The sequence below is a fragment of the Zea mays genome, chromosome 2, assembly GCF_902167145.1.
Source record: "Zea mays cultivar B73 chromosome 2, Zm-B73-REFERENCE-NAM-5.0, whole genome shotgun sequence".
In the NCBI taxonomy this organism is placed as follows: domain Eukaryota; kingdom Viridiplantae; phylum Streptophyta; class Magnoliopsida; order Poales; family Poaceae; genus Zea; species Zea mays.
Window position 1 is genome coordinate 20,769,900 of NC_050097.1, and position 16,521 is coordinate 20,786,420.

Here is a 16,521-nt window from a genome sequence, read left to right on the forward strand (position 1 = left end):
AGATGATCAAGTAATGGAGGAAGAAGCGCAACCGGCACCTCCAACCCAAGTTCGAGCAATGATTCAAAGGGATCATCCCGTTGACCAAATTTTGGGTGATATTAGCAAGGGAGTAACTACTCGATCTCGATTAGTTAATTTTTGTGAGCATTACTCCTTTGTCTTTCTATTGAGCCTTTCAGGGTAGAAGAGGCCTTGCTAGATCCGGACTGGGTGTTGGCCATGCAGGAGGAGCTCAACAACTTCAAAAGAAATGAAGTTTGGACACTGGTGCCTCGTCCCAAGAAAAATGTTGTGGGAACCAAGTGGGTGTTCCGCAACAAACAAGACGAGGACGGGGTGGTGACAAGGAACAAGGCACAACTTGTGGCAAAAGGTTATGCCCAAGTCGCAGGTTTGTACTTTGAGGAGACTTTTGCTCCTGTGGCTAGGCTAGAGTCCAATCGTATTTTGCTAGCATATGCCGCTCACCATTCTTTTAGGTTGTTCCAAATGGATGTAAAGAGCGCTTTCCTCAACGGGCCAATCAAGGAGGAGGTGTACGTGGAGCAACCCCCTGGCTTCGAGGATGAACGGTACCCCGACCACGTATGTAAGCTCTCTAAGGCGCTCTATGGACTTAAGCAAGCCCCAAGAGCATGGTATGAATGCCTTAGAGACTTTTTAATTGCTAATGCTTTCAAAGTTGGGAAAGCCGATCCAACTCTTTTCACTAAGACATGTGATGGTGATCTTTTCGTATGCCAAATTTATGTCGATGACATAATATTTGGTTCTACTAACCAAAAGTCTTGTGAAGAGTTTAGCAAGGTGATGACACAGAAATTCGAGATGTCGATGATGGGCGACTTAAGCTACTTCCTTGGGTTCCAAGTGAAGCAACTCAAGGATGGGACCTTCATCTCTCAAACCAAGTACACACAAGATTTGATTAAGAGGTTTGGGATGAAGGACGCCAAGCCCTCAAAGACTCCAATGGGAACCGACGGACACACCGACCTCAACAAAGGAGGTAAGTCCGTTGATCAAAAGGCATACCGGTCTATAATAGGGTCTTTACTTTATTTATGTGCTAGTAGACCGGATATTATGCTTAGTGTATGCATGTGTGCTAGATTTCAATCTGATCCAAGGGAGTGTCACTTAGTGGCTGTGAAGCGAATTCTTAGATATTTAGTCGCTACGCCTTGCTTCGGGATCTGGTATCCAAAGGGGTCTACCTTTGACTTAATTGGATATTCAGACTCCGACTATGCTGGATGTAAGGTCAATAGGAAGAGTACATCGGGGACGTGCCAATTCTTAGGAAGGTCCCTGGTGTCATGGAGTTCTAAGAAACAAACTTCCGTTGCCCTATCCATCGTTGAGGTCGAGTACGTTGCCGCAGGACAATGTTGCGCGCAACTACTTTGGATGAGGCAAACTCTCCGGGACTTTGGCTACAATCTGAGCAAAGTCCCACTCCTATGTGATAATGAGAGTGCTATCCGCATGGCGGATAATCCTGTTGAACACGGCCGCACAAAGCACATAAACATCCGACATCACTTTTTGAGAGACCACCAGCAAAAGGGAGATATCGAAGTGTTTCATGTCAGCACCGAGAACCAGCTAGCCAATATCTTTACCAAGCCTTTAGATGAGCAGACCTTTTGCAAGTTGCGTAGTGAGCTAAATGTTTTAGATTCGCGGAACTTGGATTGATATATAGCATACATGTGTTTATGCCTTGATCATGTTCCTTAATACATATTGTTGTTTATTTATGGTACTCAAGTTGTACAAGCACTCCCCAGACCTCACAAGTCCACTTGCAAGTGATGCACATATTTAGGGGGAGATGTGCTACAACTTGACCCTTTGAGACTCACTGTATGCTTGAGTTTGCTTAATCTAGTCTCAAAGGAGGTTTGAAAGGGAAAAAGGTGGACTTGGACCATGCAAGACTTCCACTGCACTCCGATGAAAGGGTAACGTTTCCAAGTTCATCTTTGTACTCTTATTGCCTTTTTACTCTTAGTTGAAGATTTTGGTGAGGCAATGGGGTTAAAGAGCCAAAATTGATCCCGTTTTGGTGCTTGATGCCAAAGGGGGAGAAAATAAGGCCAAAGCAATAAATGGATCAGCTACCACTTGTGAATTTTGAAAATAGTAGAGTTAGAGTTTTTGTTTGTCAAAATACTCTTGTTTGCCTATTATTGGTCTCTTGTGGGGAGAAGGCTTAATTATGAAAAAAGGGGGAGTTATTGAATCCTTGATCAATTTCTCGTGAAATATCTCTCTTTAGGTTTCAACATGTGTGTTTGACTTAGAGATAGGAAATTGAGTTTGATTTGCAAAAACAAACCAAGTGGTGGCAAAGAATGATCCATATATGTCAAATTTGAATCAAAACAATTTTGAGTTCTTATTTGAAGTAATTTTGCACTTGTTCTACTTGCTTTATGTTGTGTTGGCATAAATCACCTAAAAGGGGGAGATTGAAAGGGAAATGTGCCCTTGGGCCATTTCTAAGTATTTTGGTGATTTAGTTTCCAACACAAGTGCCTAAGTGTTAAATGGTGGACAAAGTACAAACCAAGTATAAAGGTATGTTTCTCAGACTTAGTACATTGTTTTAGAGACTAATGTATTATGTCTAAGTGCTGGAAACAGGAAAAATCGAGTTGAGATTAAAGATGGCTTTGTTCAGCCATAGTCAGCTCTGTCTGGGTGCACCGGACTGTCCGGTGCGCCATGCTGGCTCAGGCAAACTTGCTGCTCTCGGGAAGTGATTAACGGCGTACGACTAAAATTCACCGGACTGACCGGTGTGCACCGGACTGTCCGGTGAGCTAACGGTCGGCCGCGCGATCCGCGCGAGACACGTGGCCGAGCCAATGGTCGGAAGGGGGGCACCAGACAGTCCTGTGTGCACCGGACAGTGTCCGGTGCGCCAACGGCTCCAAAGCGCCAACATTCGGCTTCGCCAAATAAGGAAGGAGATCCGCACCGGACAGTGTCCGGTGGTGCAGCGGACTGTTCGGTGCGCCAGGCGACAGAAGGCAAGAATTGCCTTCCTGGAATGCTCTCAACGGCTCCTAGCTGCCTTGGGCTATAAAAGGGACCCCTAGGCGCATGGAGGAGAATACCAAGCAACCTTTGAGCATTGTTGATCATTCACACTTCACTCTTGCGCACTAGTTCGACATTCTTAGTGATTTGAGCTCTGTTCTAGTGAGAACCTTGAGATATTGTTTTGAGCTCAAGTCTTGATCGTGTGTGTGCGCATTTGCTGTGATTTTGAGTGTGTTGCTTCCCTCCCTTACTCTTGTGCTTCATATTGATTCTTATTGTAAGGGCGAGAGACTCCAAGTTGTGGAGATTCCTCGCAAACGGGAAAAGAGCAAAGTAACAAGAACACCGTGGTATTCAAGTTGATCATTGGATCACTTGAGAGGAGTTGAGTGCAACTCTCGTCCATTGGGACGCCACAACGTGGAGTAGGCAAGTTTTGTACTTGGCCGAACCACGGGATAAACCATTGTGTCATCTCTGTGTTGATCTCTTTGTGGTTATCGTGTTGTGCAAGTTCTCCTCTCTAGCCACTTGACTTAACTGTTCTAACTCTAATCAAGCTTTGTGGATTAAGTTTTAAGTTTTCACAGGATCACCTATTCACCCCCCCTCTAGGTGCTCTCAGTCCCGAACTCCATCATCACTGACAACGGCACCCAGTTCACCGGCAGAAAGTTCCTGGACTTCTGCGAGGATCACCACATCCGGGTGGACTGGGCCGCCGTAGCACACCCCATGACGAACGGGCAAGTAGAGCGTGCCAACGGCATGATTCTGCAAGGACTCAAGCCACGGATCTACAACGACCTTAACAAGTTCGGCAGGCGATGGATGAAGGAACTCCCCTCGGTGGTCTGGAGTCTGAGGACAACGCCGAGCCGAGCCACGGGCTTCACGCCGTTCTTTCGAGTCTATGGGGCTGAGGCCATCTTGCCCACAGACTTAGAATACGGTTCCCCGAGGACGAGGGCGTACGACGACCGAAGCAATCGAACCAACCGAGAAGACTCACTGGACCAGCTGGAAGAGGCTCGGGACATGGCCTTACTACACTCGGCGCGGTATCAGCAGTCCCTGCGACGCTACCACGCCCGAGGGGTTCGGTACCGAGACCTCCGGGTGGGCGACTTGGTGCTTCGACTACGACAAGACGCCCGAGGGCGTCACAAGCTCACGCCTCCCTGGAAAGGGCCGTTCTTCATCGCCAAGATTTTGAAGCCCGGAACGTACAAGCTGGCCAACAGTCAAGGCGAGGTCTACAGCAACGCTTGGAACATCCGACAGCTACGTCGCTTCTACCCTTAAGATGTTTTCAAGTCGTTCATACACCTCGTTCACATACGCCAATAAAGTCTAACCATCAAGGAAGGGTCAGCCTTGCCTCGGCAAAGCCCGACCCTCCCTCGGGGGCTACAAGGGGCGAACCCCCTCTACATCAAAATTTTCCTCGAAAGAAGTCTTCCACCAAAACGACTTTCTCGTCTCCCGGCTATATCAGTAATAGGACCCCGAGAAACGAATAAGAGTGCATGTAAGTGGCAAGGCCAACCGAGCCGAGGGACTCCTACGCCTCCGGGATACGGATACCTCACTCGTCACCTACCGCGAAAAATAACTCTTACTTGGGTAAGCAATCCTGCTACTGACGAACGAGTCCGGATACGCAAAATAGGAGGAAAAGAGAGACAACTTTATATTACGACGACAAAGTGTTCGGGCCTCGGCGGCCGCAAAAGACACATACGCATTCAAAATAAACTGCTCCGGCAGAATCAGGCGTCGCCCGAAGAAGCAGCCGCGCCCTCGGCTTCGTTTCCACCCTCGGCAAGATTCGCCCTGGCCTCGGACGACGGCGCAAGCAGAAGGATCTCTGCTTCGAAGGTGGTCGCCAGCGCCGCGCTTGGGCCCGCGGCGGCCACGTCAAGCCTCTGGACTTCAGCCAGGGTAGCTTCATCTTCGTCAGGAAGGCAATACCCCTCACTGACCTGCTCCAGATCCACATCATAGTGGGAAGCGAGCACGGCGAAGGCCCGCCTAACGCCGTGATGCAGCGCCTCGTGGAGTCTACCGCGCGCGTGGTCACCCAAGGCCTGCAGGCGACTCTGGGGGGAGCTTCCTGAGGGGACGTCGTCAAGACCGAAGATCTGGCAGAAGGCCGAGATAGCCTCGGACATGGCCACGCGGTCGACCTCCTTCTGGTCAGCCGCCTGGGCAAGTGCCTTGGTGGACTCGTCAAGGGCAGACTCGAGCTCTGCAAATGGCCAAAGCAGAAGTCTTCAAACACGAGTTGAAGAATAAAGCTGAATAAAAATCATAAAATAGCCAAGACATACCTTCGGCTCGGGCACGCTGCTCTAAGGCTGCGACTTGGGCGGACTGAGCAGACCCGACGGCCGCGGCTAGGTCCGCCGCAAGGGCTCCGGCCCGAGCAGACGCCTCGGCTAGCTGGTCTCCAAGGGCCTCGGCCCGGCTTTTAGCCTCGACAGCCCGGCCCCGAGATTGGCCCCGCTCGCCGATGACCTGGCCAAGCTCCAACTGCCGCCGCCGCACCTCTGCGCGTGCCGCTGCTGCCTCTGCCCCCAGATCAACACAGAGCAACCGAAGGTCCGCCACCTCGGCGCTCCGTTGGGAGAGGCACTCGGTAGCCTCGGCAAGCGTGGTCCTCAGGAACCGCAGCGAACCCCAGACATCGGCCTCGCGGTGGATGAACGACGACTTAGCGGCGCTCAGGTCCGTCAGATCCTGAGGAAAGGAATCAGGGCGTCACAAAGAATACCTTGATCACGTGAAAGGTATGCCTGAAATCCTTACCTGGAGGATCTTGGGAACGTCCTTGCAAAGGACCTCCAAGGTCGACCGAAGCGACCCCACCGTTGCCTCGGCGCACTCACGAAGCCCGTCCCAAGACTGCTCCTCTCGCTCATCGTCAAGAACGAAGAGGGGATCCGAAGCACCACGGGTCCAGAACCGGAGCGACTGACGCCGCCCGTTGGGACTGCGCCGCGCGAGGACGAGGTTGCCGCTCCCTAGGACGGGTCGCGGTTCTGCGCCCCCCTCCTCCGAGGCATCAAGTAGCGGCACCTCGGCCGTCTCGGCGTCGGCGGTGACGGGTGGCTCCACGGCCAGAACGGCAGCAGCCTCGGCAGAAGCCGGTGCCAGCACCGGCAACACGTCTGGTGGCTTGAGGCCGCAGCCGCGCCAACAGTCTCCCTCGTCACGACGGCCGCCTCGACGGAGGGGTCAGCCTCGGGAGCTCGCCCCACGGCAACCTGTGCCGCCTGAGCCCCCTACTAGAGGGCACCTTGTGTAGAGGCCAGTCAGCCGGCGAGGCCCGATGCAGCACCGGCCGCAGAAGCTGGCGCCGTCTTAAGGGCCTTTCGAGGAGCCAGACTGGTCGAACCGTGCCTCCGTTTGCTGGGAAGAAAGGAAAGATCAGGACCAGGACACACGAAGAAGGAGCCGGGACAAAGGTATCCTCAGATACTTACCCACTCCGGGCCACGACCAATCGTGCCTGCGGGGAGGTCCCTTGAGCCTCGGTCCCCACGGGTACCACCGAGGTTAGCCCCGCTGCCGGCTTCGGCACCATCCTTGCCTCGGGCGCCCGAGGCACCAGAGGGACGGACTGCCCAGGCGCAGCCACGACGACCCGAGGATCACCCTCCTGTGCAGTCGGCACGGGCAACGGCTCTTGGGGAACAGGCGGGTCGGCCTGACTCCCCGGGGTCACCTCAACTACCTCGGCCAAGGGGTCAAGTACCCCCTCGGCCTGCCCCCGTTCTTCGGACCGGGACCCCGACATCCCGGCCCCAGATACCAACGGCGCCAGCCCGCTTGGGGGCTGGCTCGACGACCCCTGGCCCAGCCTCAGATCCGGGCTGAGGCCGAGGCGGGCAGCCATGTCGTCGTCTTCATCATCGTCGTCGTCATCGTCGTCGTCATCATCAGGCGTCTCCGGCGATGGCTCCCTCGGGAGCCCATCCCTCTCCTGCCGACGACGAAGCCTCTCCAAAGCGTCCCGAGCCCGCATCCGCTCACGGGCCTGAGCCTTCTTCGCGTCCTTCTTCTCCTTCCTCTTCTCCGCGGCAACCCTCCGCGCGGCTCGGTCCACCGCGTCCTCCAGGACCGGTGGTAGGGAAGGCTTGTGAAACCCCACCTCCTGGAGACAGACGAAAAGTCTCGGCTGTGAGAACCAATGGCAATCCGACACAAGAAGGAAGAAGGAGCGGACACTCACCAGGGACACACACCCGCGATCGGGACGCATCGAGAGCTAGGTAAGGGCGCTGGCGTCTAACCTCCCTACCGTGCCGGCTACCCGCCTGTGGAGGTCATCGGCGGGGAGGGGGACTGAGGACATCTGCAAACCCTCCAAGTCGACCCCCGGCATCATCTCCCAAAGCGGCAGCCGCCGCTCCGTCAAGGGGAGCACCCTCCAGCGATGAATGGCGTCAACCACCCCTGCGGCGGTGAGCCCTCCTTCTCGCAGCTCCTCCAAAGCCTTCAAAAGGGGCTGGAGATTCTTCTATTTCTCGCGCGAGGCCCCATAGCGCCAGTTACTGCCGGCGGCGGTCACCACTCGTTGAGAAAACGACGGGAGCCTCACGTCGTCATTTCGGAGATAAAACCACCGGCGCTGCCACCCCTTGTTCGAAGACACGAGGATGGCAGGGATGTACTGCTGCGCCCGCGCCTGCCTCAATTGGAGGATGCAGCCACCGGCCCGCACCGCCATGCGAACTCTTCTTTCCCTCGTCGTCGAGGCAAAAAGCTCCACGGAGAAGAGATGGGTCCACAGGTCTCAGTGGGGGGCAATCCCCAAAAACACTTCACAAACCGCCACGAAGATGGCTGCTTGCGCGATGGAGTTGGGGCTGAGATTGTGTAGCTCCACCCCGTAGACGTGCAGAATCGCCTGCATGAAATGACTTGCCGGCACTCCGAACCCTCGCTCGTGAAAAGGGACGAAGCTCAGCACATACCCCGGCGGCGGGGACGGGGCGGCTCCGCTCGGAGGGGCCATCCACTCTGGCTGTGGGTCACCAGAGAGAGGACGAAGCAAACCATCGGCAACAAGGGCCTCCAGATCGTCCGCCGTGACGGTGGAGAAAGGCCACGGGTCGCGCGGCGAAACAACGGTCACCCGGTCGGCCATCACCAAGTAGAAGAGGTGGCGGCGAAGCGGACAAGGTGCGCGGTTTTCTTTCTCTGGCTATTCCCTCAGGTTGCGGAAACCTAAGTGGGAGGCGAGCACCAGAGTAAAGAACCGTCACCAGTCCCTCTCCCGAATATATAAAGGCACAGGCGAGACCCGTTCAACACTTCGCCTGAACCCACCGCGAGATTCAAAACTCAAAGGCGAGACGCCCGTTCCTCGAACGGCTCGCACACGCACAACGGCTGCCCCGCGAACCGCTCGTCCCGTCGCATTGACTCTGCGGCAGGACAAGCGGCACCTTTGGCAGGCGAAGCAGGCGACGCTTCACCTCCGCCATAATGACCACGTCAAAAAAGGTGCGCCACGTTGTTCGATTTCGTATCATTTTCCTCTTCCTCTTTCTCTCTCTTGCTACAGGGACCGGGAAAGGGGATACTCCGAAAGGGATCCTTCTCCGCGAAGGAAGCGGGCCCCGAGCCCTCCTACTGATCAGAGGTTCGAAGGCTGGCCCCTCGGAAGGTTTTGACAGCCGCCTCAGAGCACTCGGGCTCCGCGCCCTCCTACTGATCAGAGGTTCGAAGGCTGGCCCCTCGGAAGGGTTCGACAGCCGCCTCAGAGCACTCGGGCTCCGCGCCCACCACTGGTCAGAGGTTCGAAGGCTGGCCCCTCGGATGGGTTCGACAGCCGCCTCAGGCCACTCGGGCTCCGCGCCCACTACTGATCAGGGGTTCGTAGGCTGGCCCCCGAAGGGTTCGACAGCCGCCTCAGAGCACGCAAAGCGAGGGATGACTCTGGGTACGTCCGATACATGGCCGATGCTCGGGCTACGCTCCCGAGGTACCCTAGGACATTTCCGAGACCAGTAGGAGCGATTCTGTAACGGAATCCCATCAGAGGGAGGCATCGAGCCCTCGGACCCTATCAAATGGGACCGGGTCTGGCAAATCACCTGCAGGTACTTTTGGAGCGCGCCTCTGGGCCACTAGCCGACCCTTATCGAACGGGGCACGGGCGTCCACTCGGATCACCCGTTAGCAACTCACTGGAGACACCATGTTCGGTGCCCTCCGAGGGCAACATGGCACTTTCCCCCCTCCTCCTTGCGGAAAGGCGACGCAGGGGCGTATGAAAAAAGCCGAGTCTGTCCTTGACCATCCTCTCGCTCTGTGCGGAGGCTCGGGGGCTGCTCTCGCAAACCCGGCTCCGGCCAAACCGTTGACAGCGTCAACATACCAGCCTGAGAACTTGGAACCTGACTATGCACCTAGGCTACGGCCAGTTCGCATGAGGGAACAACCAGACCGGCCGAAGCATCACGAAACGCGCTAAGACCTCGAAGGAGTCAAACCACTCCTCCGAGGCCTCGGGGGCTACACCCGGCGGGTGCGCTCGCGCGCACCCCCAGAACGAAACGCAACCGAGAAAGGCCGGTCCCCTTGCAAAAAAGTGCGACAAAAGCCTCCAAGCGAGTACTAACACTCCCTTCGAGGCTCGGGGGCTACTATCGGGGACCATAATTAAGGGTACCCCCAAGACTCCTAATCTCAGCTGGTAACCCCCATCAGCACAAAGTCGCAAAGGCCTGATGGGCGCGATTCAGGTCAAGGCTCCGTCCACTCAAGGGACACGATCCCGCCTCGCCCGAGCCCAGCCTCGGGCAAAGGCAGCCGACCCAGGAGGATTCACGTCTCGCCCGAGGGTCCCCTCAAGCAACGGACGCACCTTCGGCTCGCCCGAGGCCCAGTCTTCGCGGAGAAGCAACCTTGGCCAGATCGCCATGCCAACCGACCGTATCGCAGGAGCATTTAATGCAAGGATTGACTGACACCTTATCCTGGCGCGCGCTCCTCAGTCGATAGGGCCGAAGTGACCGCAGTCACTTCGCCGCTCCACTGACCGACCTGACAGGAAAACAGCGCCGCCTGCCCTGCTCCGACTGTTGTGCCACTCGACAGAGTGAGGCTGACAGCAGCTAAGTCTAGCCTCGGGCGCCATAGGAAGCTCCGCCTCGCCCAACCCCAGGGCTCGGGCTCAACCTCGACGCCGGACGACGGACTCCGCCTCACCCGACCCTAGGGCTCGGACTCAGCCTCGACCTCGGACAACGGACACCGTCTCGCACGACCCCAGGGCTCGGACTCAGCCTCGACCTCGGAAGACGGACTCCGCCTCGCCCGACCCCAGGGCTCGGACTCAGCCTCAACCTTGGAAGATGGTCTCCGCCTCGCCCGACCCCCGGACCCAGACTCGACCTCGACCTCGGAGGAGTCTCCGCCTCGCCCGACCTCGGGCTCGGACCGACCACGTCGCAGGGGGAGCCATCATTACCCTACCCCTAGCTAGCTCAGGCTACGGGGAACAAGACCGGCGTCCCATCTGGCTCGCCCCGGTAAACAAGTAATGATGGCACCCCGCGTGCTCCATGATGACGGCGACTCTCAGCCCCTTACGGAAGCAAGGAGACATCAGCAAGGATCCGACAGCCCCGACAGCTGTACTTCCACAGGGCTCAAGCGCTCCTCCGACGGCCACGACATCACATGAACAGGGCGCCAAAACCTCTCTGATTGCCATGACTACATGTACTTAGGGCTCTGGCTCCTCTCTGCTAGACACGTTAGCACTCTGCTACACCCCCCGTTGTACACCTAGGCCCTCTCCTTACGCCTATAAAAGGAAGGTCCAGGGCTCTCATACGAGAAGGTTGGCCGCGCGGGAGAACGGGCTGGCGGACAGTCCCTCTCTCTCTCTCCCACGCGAACGCTTGTAACCCCCTACTGCAAGCGCACCCGACCTGGGCGCAGGACAACACAAAGGCCGCGGGTTTCCCCTTTGCTGTCTTCCCCCCTTTGTGCTCCGTCTCGCGCCGACCCATCTGGGCTGGGACACGCGGCGACAATTTACTCGTCGGTCCAGGGACCCCCCGGGGTCAAAACGCCAACAGATATAGAGGATGAAATCTTTTAGAGAAGACTGTAAAGGACGGATATAGAGGATAGATATAAAGAACGTTGCTCTGGCACGAATAAAAATGGGTCGGGCCACCACGACCTGAACGACCAGGCTATGTCGTGCCTCAAACTTAGGTATGATGGACGGCACGACACGAAGTGATACACGAATTAGAAAAAACTAGTGTTCAAAAGGTTATTCCATGCTCCAATGATTTTTATCTTTTCACAAAAATTATAGAAAAAACATTGATTTCTCTTTCTCATATTTTTTTAATCTATAGCAAAATTATGAATAATTTGAAGATGTATTTTTAGATATATATATATATATACAAGTTTTTTGTCGTGTCGTGCTTGAGACGACACGACTTGATCATCGGCCTACCGAACATTTGGGTCGGGCCTAGCTTTTAGTATCTGGGCACGGCATGGCGCAACGAGAGTGGTGTATTCTTCTCTTCCCCTAGTTTGGATAAAGATCTAGAGGAATGCAATCGAGGAAAGGATGAGAGGGTCCTTATCAACCCAAAGAGCGTATCAGTGAGATGTGAGAGTGTGGCATGTTGTGTTGGATATGGGATGGGATGACACCTTGCGAATATTGATACATTGATTGTGAGGTATGTATAGGAAATCCAAAGCCAAATAATAGGTTCTCTTCCCTATCATTGCATATCGCTAACCATATAACAAATCGTAATGAAAATTGTTGACAAAGGTGAGGAACCTGACTATGACAACAACAACGGATGTTAGGAGGATTGTATGGTCTCATTATATGCTCAATATGTCTAAGGATTGAGGGTTATATAGTCTTCAACTTGTTGTCGTGCTATGCTCTACTCCAATATTGTTGTATGTGTGTTTCCGCTAGTGCGACATTGTACTAAAATAGAAAAAACTATGGATTGTAATCCCTTTTAAATATATAATCATGTTGTATATATCGTGGTACCACATGAATAATGATACTGTGAAGGCTTGGTCTTCCATGGGACTATCACATTATATTGTAATATGTGGATTTCTCTTCATGGATATTATGAATCGTTCTAGTATCAACACGTGTGGGGATAAAATACTATAACGATGGTGTTCTAACACGGCACACATAGTAAAAGGAAAGACGGAGAGAGAGTTTGGGTGCCCGCAGTCATATACATTTTGATTTTGTTTTGTTTCAGCAGCCTCACAAAGACGCCAGAAGAGTGATGTACTTGCTCTCTATCTACTGTGTTTTGGTGTACTCACTGACTTCGTGTCACATGAATCCTCCTTTCGCGTGTACAGCCACCTACGAATGAAAAATATCTGAACAACAATTTAATAGCCTAATAAAGGCCACATTTCTTGGCGATGATTTCAAATGTTTTCTTTTATTTGTATTGAAAGCGCTAGATTGGCTGGAGATCCTTGATTTGATTTACAGGCTGGTTGGCTGGTTTCAAATTTCAATCAAACATAGGCTCAAAATAGTCGATGATAAACGTGGTGCCTGCTACGTGCTTGCTTGCTTGCTTGCATCGTGATAGGCTGCGCAGGGCCACGGGACAAAGGCTACCGGTACCGGTACAAGTAATTTTCTTTGGTAGCTGTAGACGGCCAGTGCGACGACCGGTCCAAAGCGAGCATCGGAGCGAGAAGTTTCTCACGCCCGCGGACCCGGAGGACGGGTCTCGGCGAGCTCGTCACGAAAGTCTCGCGTTCAGTGACTCCGACACCGGCAAAAGTTAAAGCCAGACGACAATGCTACATGCTGTGCCTGTGCTGTTTGCTGCACTGCACTGCACTGCAGCCCGCGCCGTATGTTTCTTGTCACTAGTACTAGTGGTCGAGCATACTTTTTATATTTTTTGAGAACTAGTGAGCATACTTTTCAGTGCCTCTTTTGGTTCCGTTTCAGAGCATACTTGTCACCAGTGAAAACTGTTCTCCTAGGAGGTAGGACTACCGTTTTCTTTTTCCTTGTCAAGATAATACTATAATCTATCAATTATCGGTACCAACTTTCTGTAAAAGCTAAATTTTCCTCTATCATCAATCAAAACATAATAATTCATCAAGGAACGTAAGCAGGAGACCGATGGTTCGGGCAACGAACGATTTTCACCCAGGGCGCCATCCGTGAACTAATCCCAGCCGTCCATCCGTGATCTCTTGCGCCGCCGCCACGTGGGGCATTCCGGGGCCGTCTCCTCTCCTGTGTGTCTCCACCCAAGCGGCTTTCCCGTCCAATCCAACATGCTACCGGCACACAGAAGCGCGCACGCCGGGTCGGCGGGGGCAAGGGAAGGCCCACATGTCATAGCCGGTTCCCCTCAGCTCCCGCCCGCCGCGCCGTGGACCAACCGAGTTCACCCGCGAGATCCGCCTCGGCCTCCGCGCTCCAGGTATGGTAACCGTACAGGCCCATTTATTAATTAAGAATAACCCCCATTTTATTTTAGTTAACTACTACGCGTTAATCCCCGAATTAACACCTGACCACTGAACTGTAGTGATCTGAGACCAGTCGATGCAAACCAAGCGTAGGGGTTGGAGGGATGGGCAATTGACCATGACGGTTTGATGGCTCGTGGCTTGGCTTCAGAGAGACGGGTGCCACGTGGATGGGAGTGGTGGGTCATGCATATAACCACCTCTTTGGCTTGGCTCCCGCCGAACGTGGAGAGGAGCGGCTCTGCAGATCGCATTCGCATCTAAGCAACGAACATCTGTACAATACTCGTAGATATCCGAGGTATTTCTAGATCCGTATATGGCGTATTTTATATACACCTATATAAATCATTTAAAACAGCATTAGCTGCTGGGACGGACAATCTGTTGGGATGCATTATGCTCGTTCCGGGAAGAACGGGGGTGGGGTTCATGCCTAGCCTTTTTGCTGCTGCTGGTCCTGGCAGTGGCAGCAGAAGGAAGGATGCATAGGCAGATGCAGGTGGTGGTGTGCTGGTGGTGGGCGGCAGCATCCATCCAGCAGGCAGGCAACAGCGAAAGGAGAGAAAGGGATAGAGCAAGCAGGGCGGCAGAGTTTTCTGCAACAAACTAAACATGAACGCCAGGCCGATCCCGCATTGGTATCGCCAACTCGATGCTGGTGTTTTTGGCTACCGGCTAATGACTGCGATTGCCTTGGTGCCTTGCCAAGCTCCCTGCAATGGCCTATGGACAGTTGGGACGAGCACAGCTGGAGACTGCAACAGAAAGCAACACTTCAGCTGGAGTTTTTCTTCTCTGCCTCTCTCTCTCTCTCCCTCTCTTTCTTTTGGATTTTCTTGATTCAGATGAGAATTCAAGAACTAGCTAGCTAGCTCTGTTAGCTGCCCCAATCTACTCCGTTCCATGGCTTCAAACAGACAAAAAGACACAACGAAATGGAGGACTAGAGAGATATTGTAGCTGACTGAATCAATGCAAACAAACACATATACTAAGAAAAATGAACCACCCAACCCAAGCAAAGACGTCTCCAGTTCTTTTTTTTAATCATATATAGGCTATTCTATGCCTTCCTTACTGCTTCGTTAATCAGCAGGTCTTTCTCTCCGTCTCTGATCCTTACCTCGAATCGTCGCCACTGGAACCAGCCATATCGCGAGCGAGGTAAAGCGGCCGGCTTGCCTGCTCTGCTAGCTTTCAAGAACCTGCTGGCTTGGACGAGAGGAAGGGGTCAGACATGGCGGAGACCTCCACGTCGTCGAAGGGCGCGGGGAGGTTCAGATCAATGAAACCCAGGCTCCTCATTGTGATCGACGGATCAGCGCCTGATGTGACGGGGGCGGCGGCCGCCGCCGCTGCCGCTGCCGAGCAGAGGTGAGACCGCTTGTGGCCGCCAAGAGCTTGCCCGGACGGGAACACGCGGAAGCAGTAGGGGCACTCGTGCGGCTGCGCCTTGGAGTCCTCCTCGCTGCCCTCGCATTCTGGCAATGGCTGCAGCGGGGCGGGGGGCGGAGTGCTGAGAGGGGGCGCGCAGCAGCCGCCCCTGCCACCGCGCACGTTGCTGGCCCGGTGACCCCCCAGGGCCTGGTAGGATCGGAAGACCTTCTTGCAGGCGGGGCACTCGTACCGCGTCCGCTTCTGCGCTGTCGCGGCGACCACCGCCGGGCGGGCGTCGCTCTCGTCGTCGTCGTCCGAGTCGAGGCGGTACGAGTACGGCGGCGGCGCGGGCCAGGAGTCGCGGGACAGCATCATCAGGGACAGCGCGACGTCCTCCTCCGGCGTGGCCGCGTCGGAGACCGAGCTCACCGGCTCCGCGTCCCCCGATCCGGCGTGCGAGCGCTTGGCGTCCGGCGACGGAGAGTAGTAGTCCGTCGTCTCGCTCTCGCGATCCGAGTCGTCGAGGCGGCCGCGGCGCTTGGGATTCTCCCGCAGCGCGTGCCCCCGGACGGGGCCGCGCTTCTTGTCGGCGTCGATGCCGCTAGCCGTGATGGATGTCGAAGCCGACGAGGCCGATGAGATCTGCGACTTTGCGGAGGCCATGGAGTGGGCGCGCATGTGGCCGGCGAGGGCGCGGGGGCTGGCGAAGCGGCGGGAGCATAGCTTGCATGTGCTTTTGGCCATGGCGAGAGCTTGGTCGTGAGAGAGAGAGAGAGAGAGCTAGGGAGAGCTAAAAATACGAGCTTTTGGAGGAGACGAGACGAGAGCGAGCGAGAGAGAAAACTGCCCCCCGGCCTCCATGGGGGCGGTAGTAGTAGATTATAGCGGAACTGCCAAGCTTCCCCCCACATTTATTCCCTTTTGATCTCCTCCCATATCTTTTCTCTTTCTTTTTTTTTGTGGGGGCTCCTCGTATCCTTTGGTTATTGCAATTTTGAGAGCACAACTATTATATCTTTTGAATACCGGAAACATTAATTTCCAGATGATGGACAAGAGAAATTTAGTGGCATGTCAATTAAAATAAGAGAGAAAGATATGGAGTGACACACAGGCCCAAGTATCTTACCCGGAAAAAAAAGGGAAGGAAGAATTAAGAAAAAGATATCTAAAGGAAAATATAAAAAGGTGAGTACATTGTATGAATTAATAATGTTGGTCATACGAAGGATATGAAATGCATCTTGTGGTCCAATTCCTTGTCTTGTATGCATGCATGGCACACGGATCAGTTTTGGTCAACAGTTAAGTATTTAATTTCAACCATATGTACAGATCATTTGTACACGTACTACACTACTTTATGAACCAGCTGTGTCATATAGTATTTGATTATTATTATTATTATTATCAACCAGCTATGCAAAGTTTACTACTGTCAAATGCAAGGATTATGAGCAGTAACACCAGTAAGTTTTTTTTTGGTTTTTTGAAGATGTATCTCCACTCCATGGCGATGGCTGTCAATTTGCT

General features: G+C 54.0%; 1 protein-coding gene across 1 annotated transcript; it reads right to left on the reverse strand.

Annotated features, from left to right (window-relative positions):
- Positions 1 to 14,547: 14,547 nt before the first annotated feature.
- On the reverse strand, positions 14,548 to 15,933 carry LOC103646101 (zinc finger protein ZAT1). The gene has a single exon (XM_008670823.3). It carries the CDS (start codon positions 15,730 to 15,732, stop codon positions 14,809 to 14,811), a length of 924 nt encoding a protein of 307 aa, XP_008669045.1. The 5' UTR covers positions 15,733 to 15,933; the 3' UTR covers positions 14,548 to 14,808.
- Between the last annotated feature and the right edge of the window lie 588 nt (positions 15,934 to 16,521).

What these genes read in the sequence shown, in the direction of transcription:
- LOC103646101 (XM_008670823.3), bottom strand. Translation starts at nt 15,732, where the DNA reads ATGGCCAAAAGCACATGCAAGCTATGCTCCCGCCGCTTCGCCAGCCCC.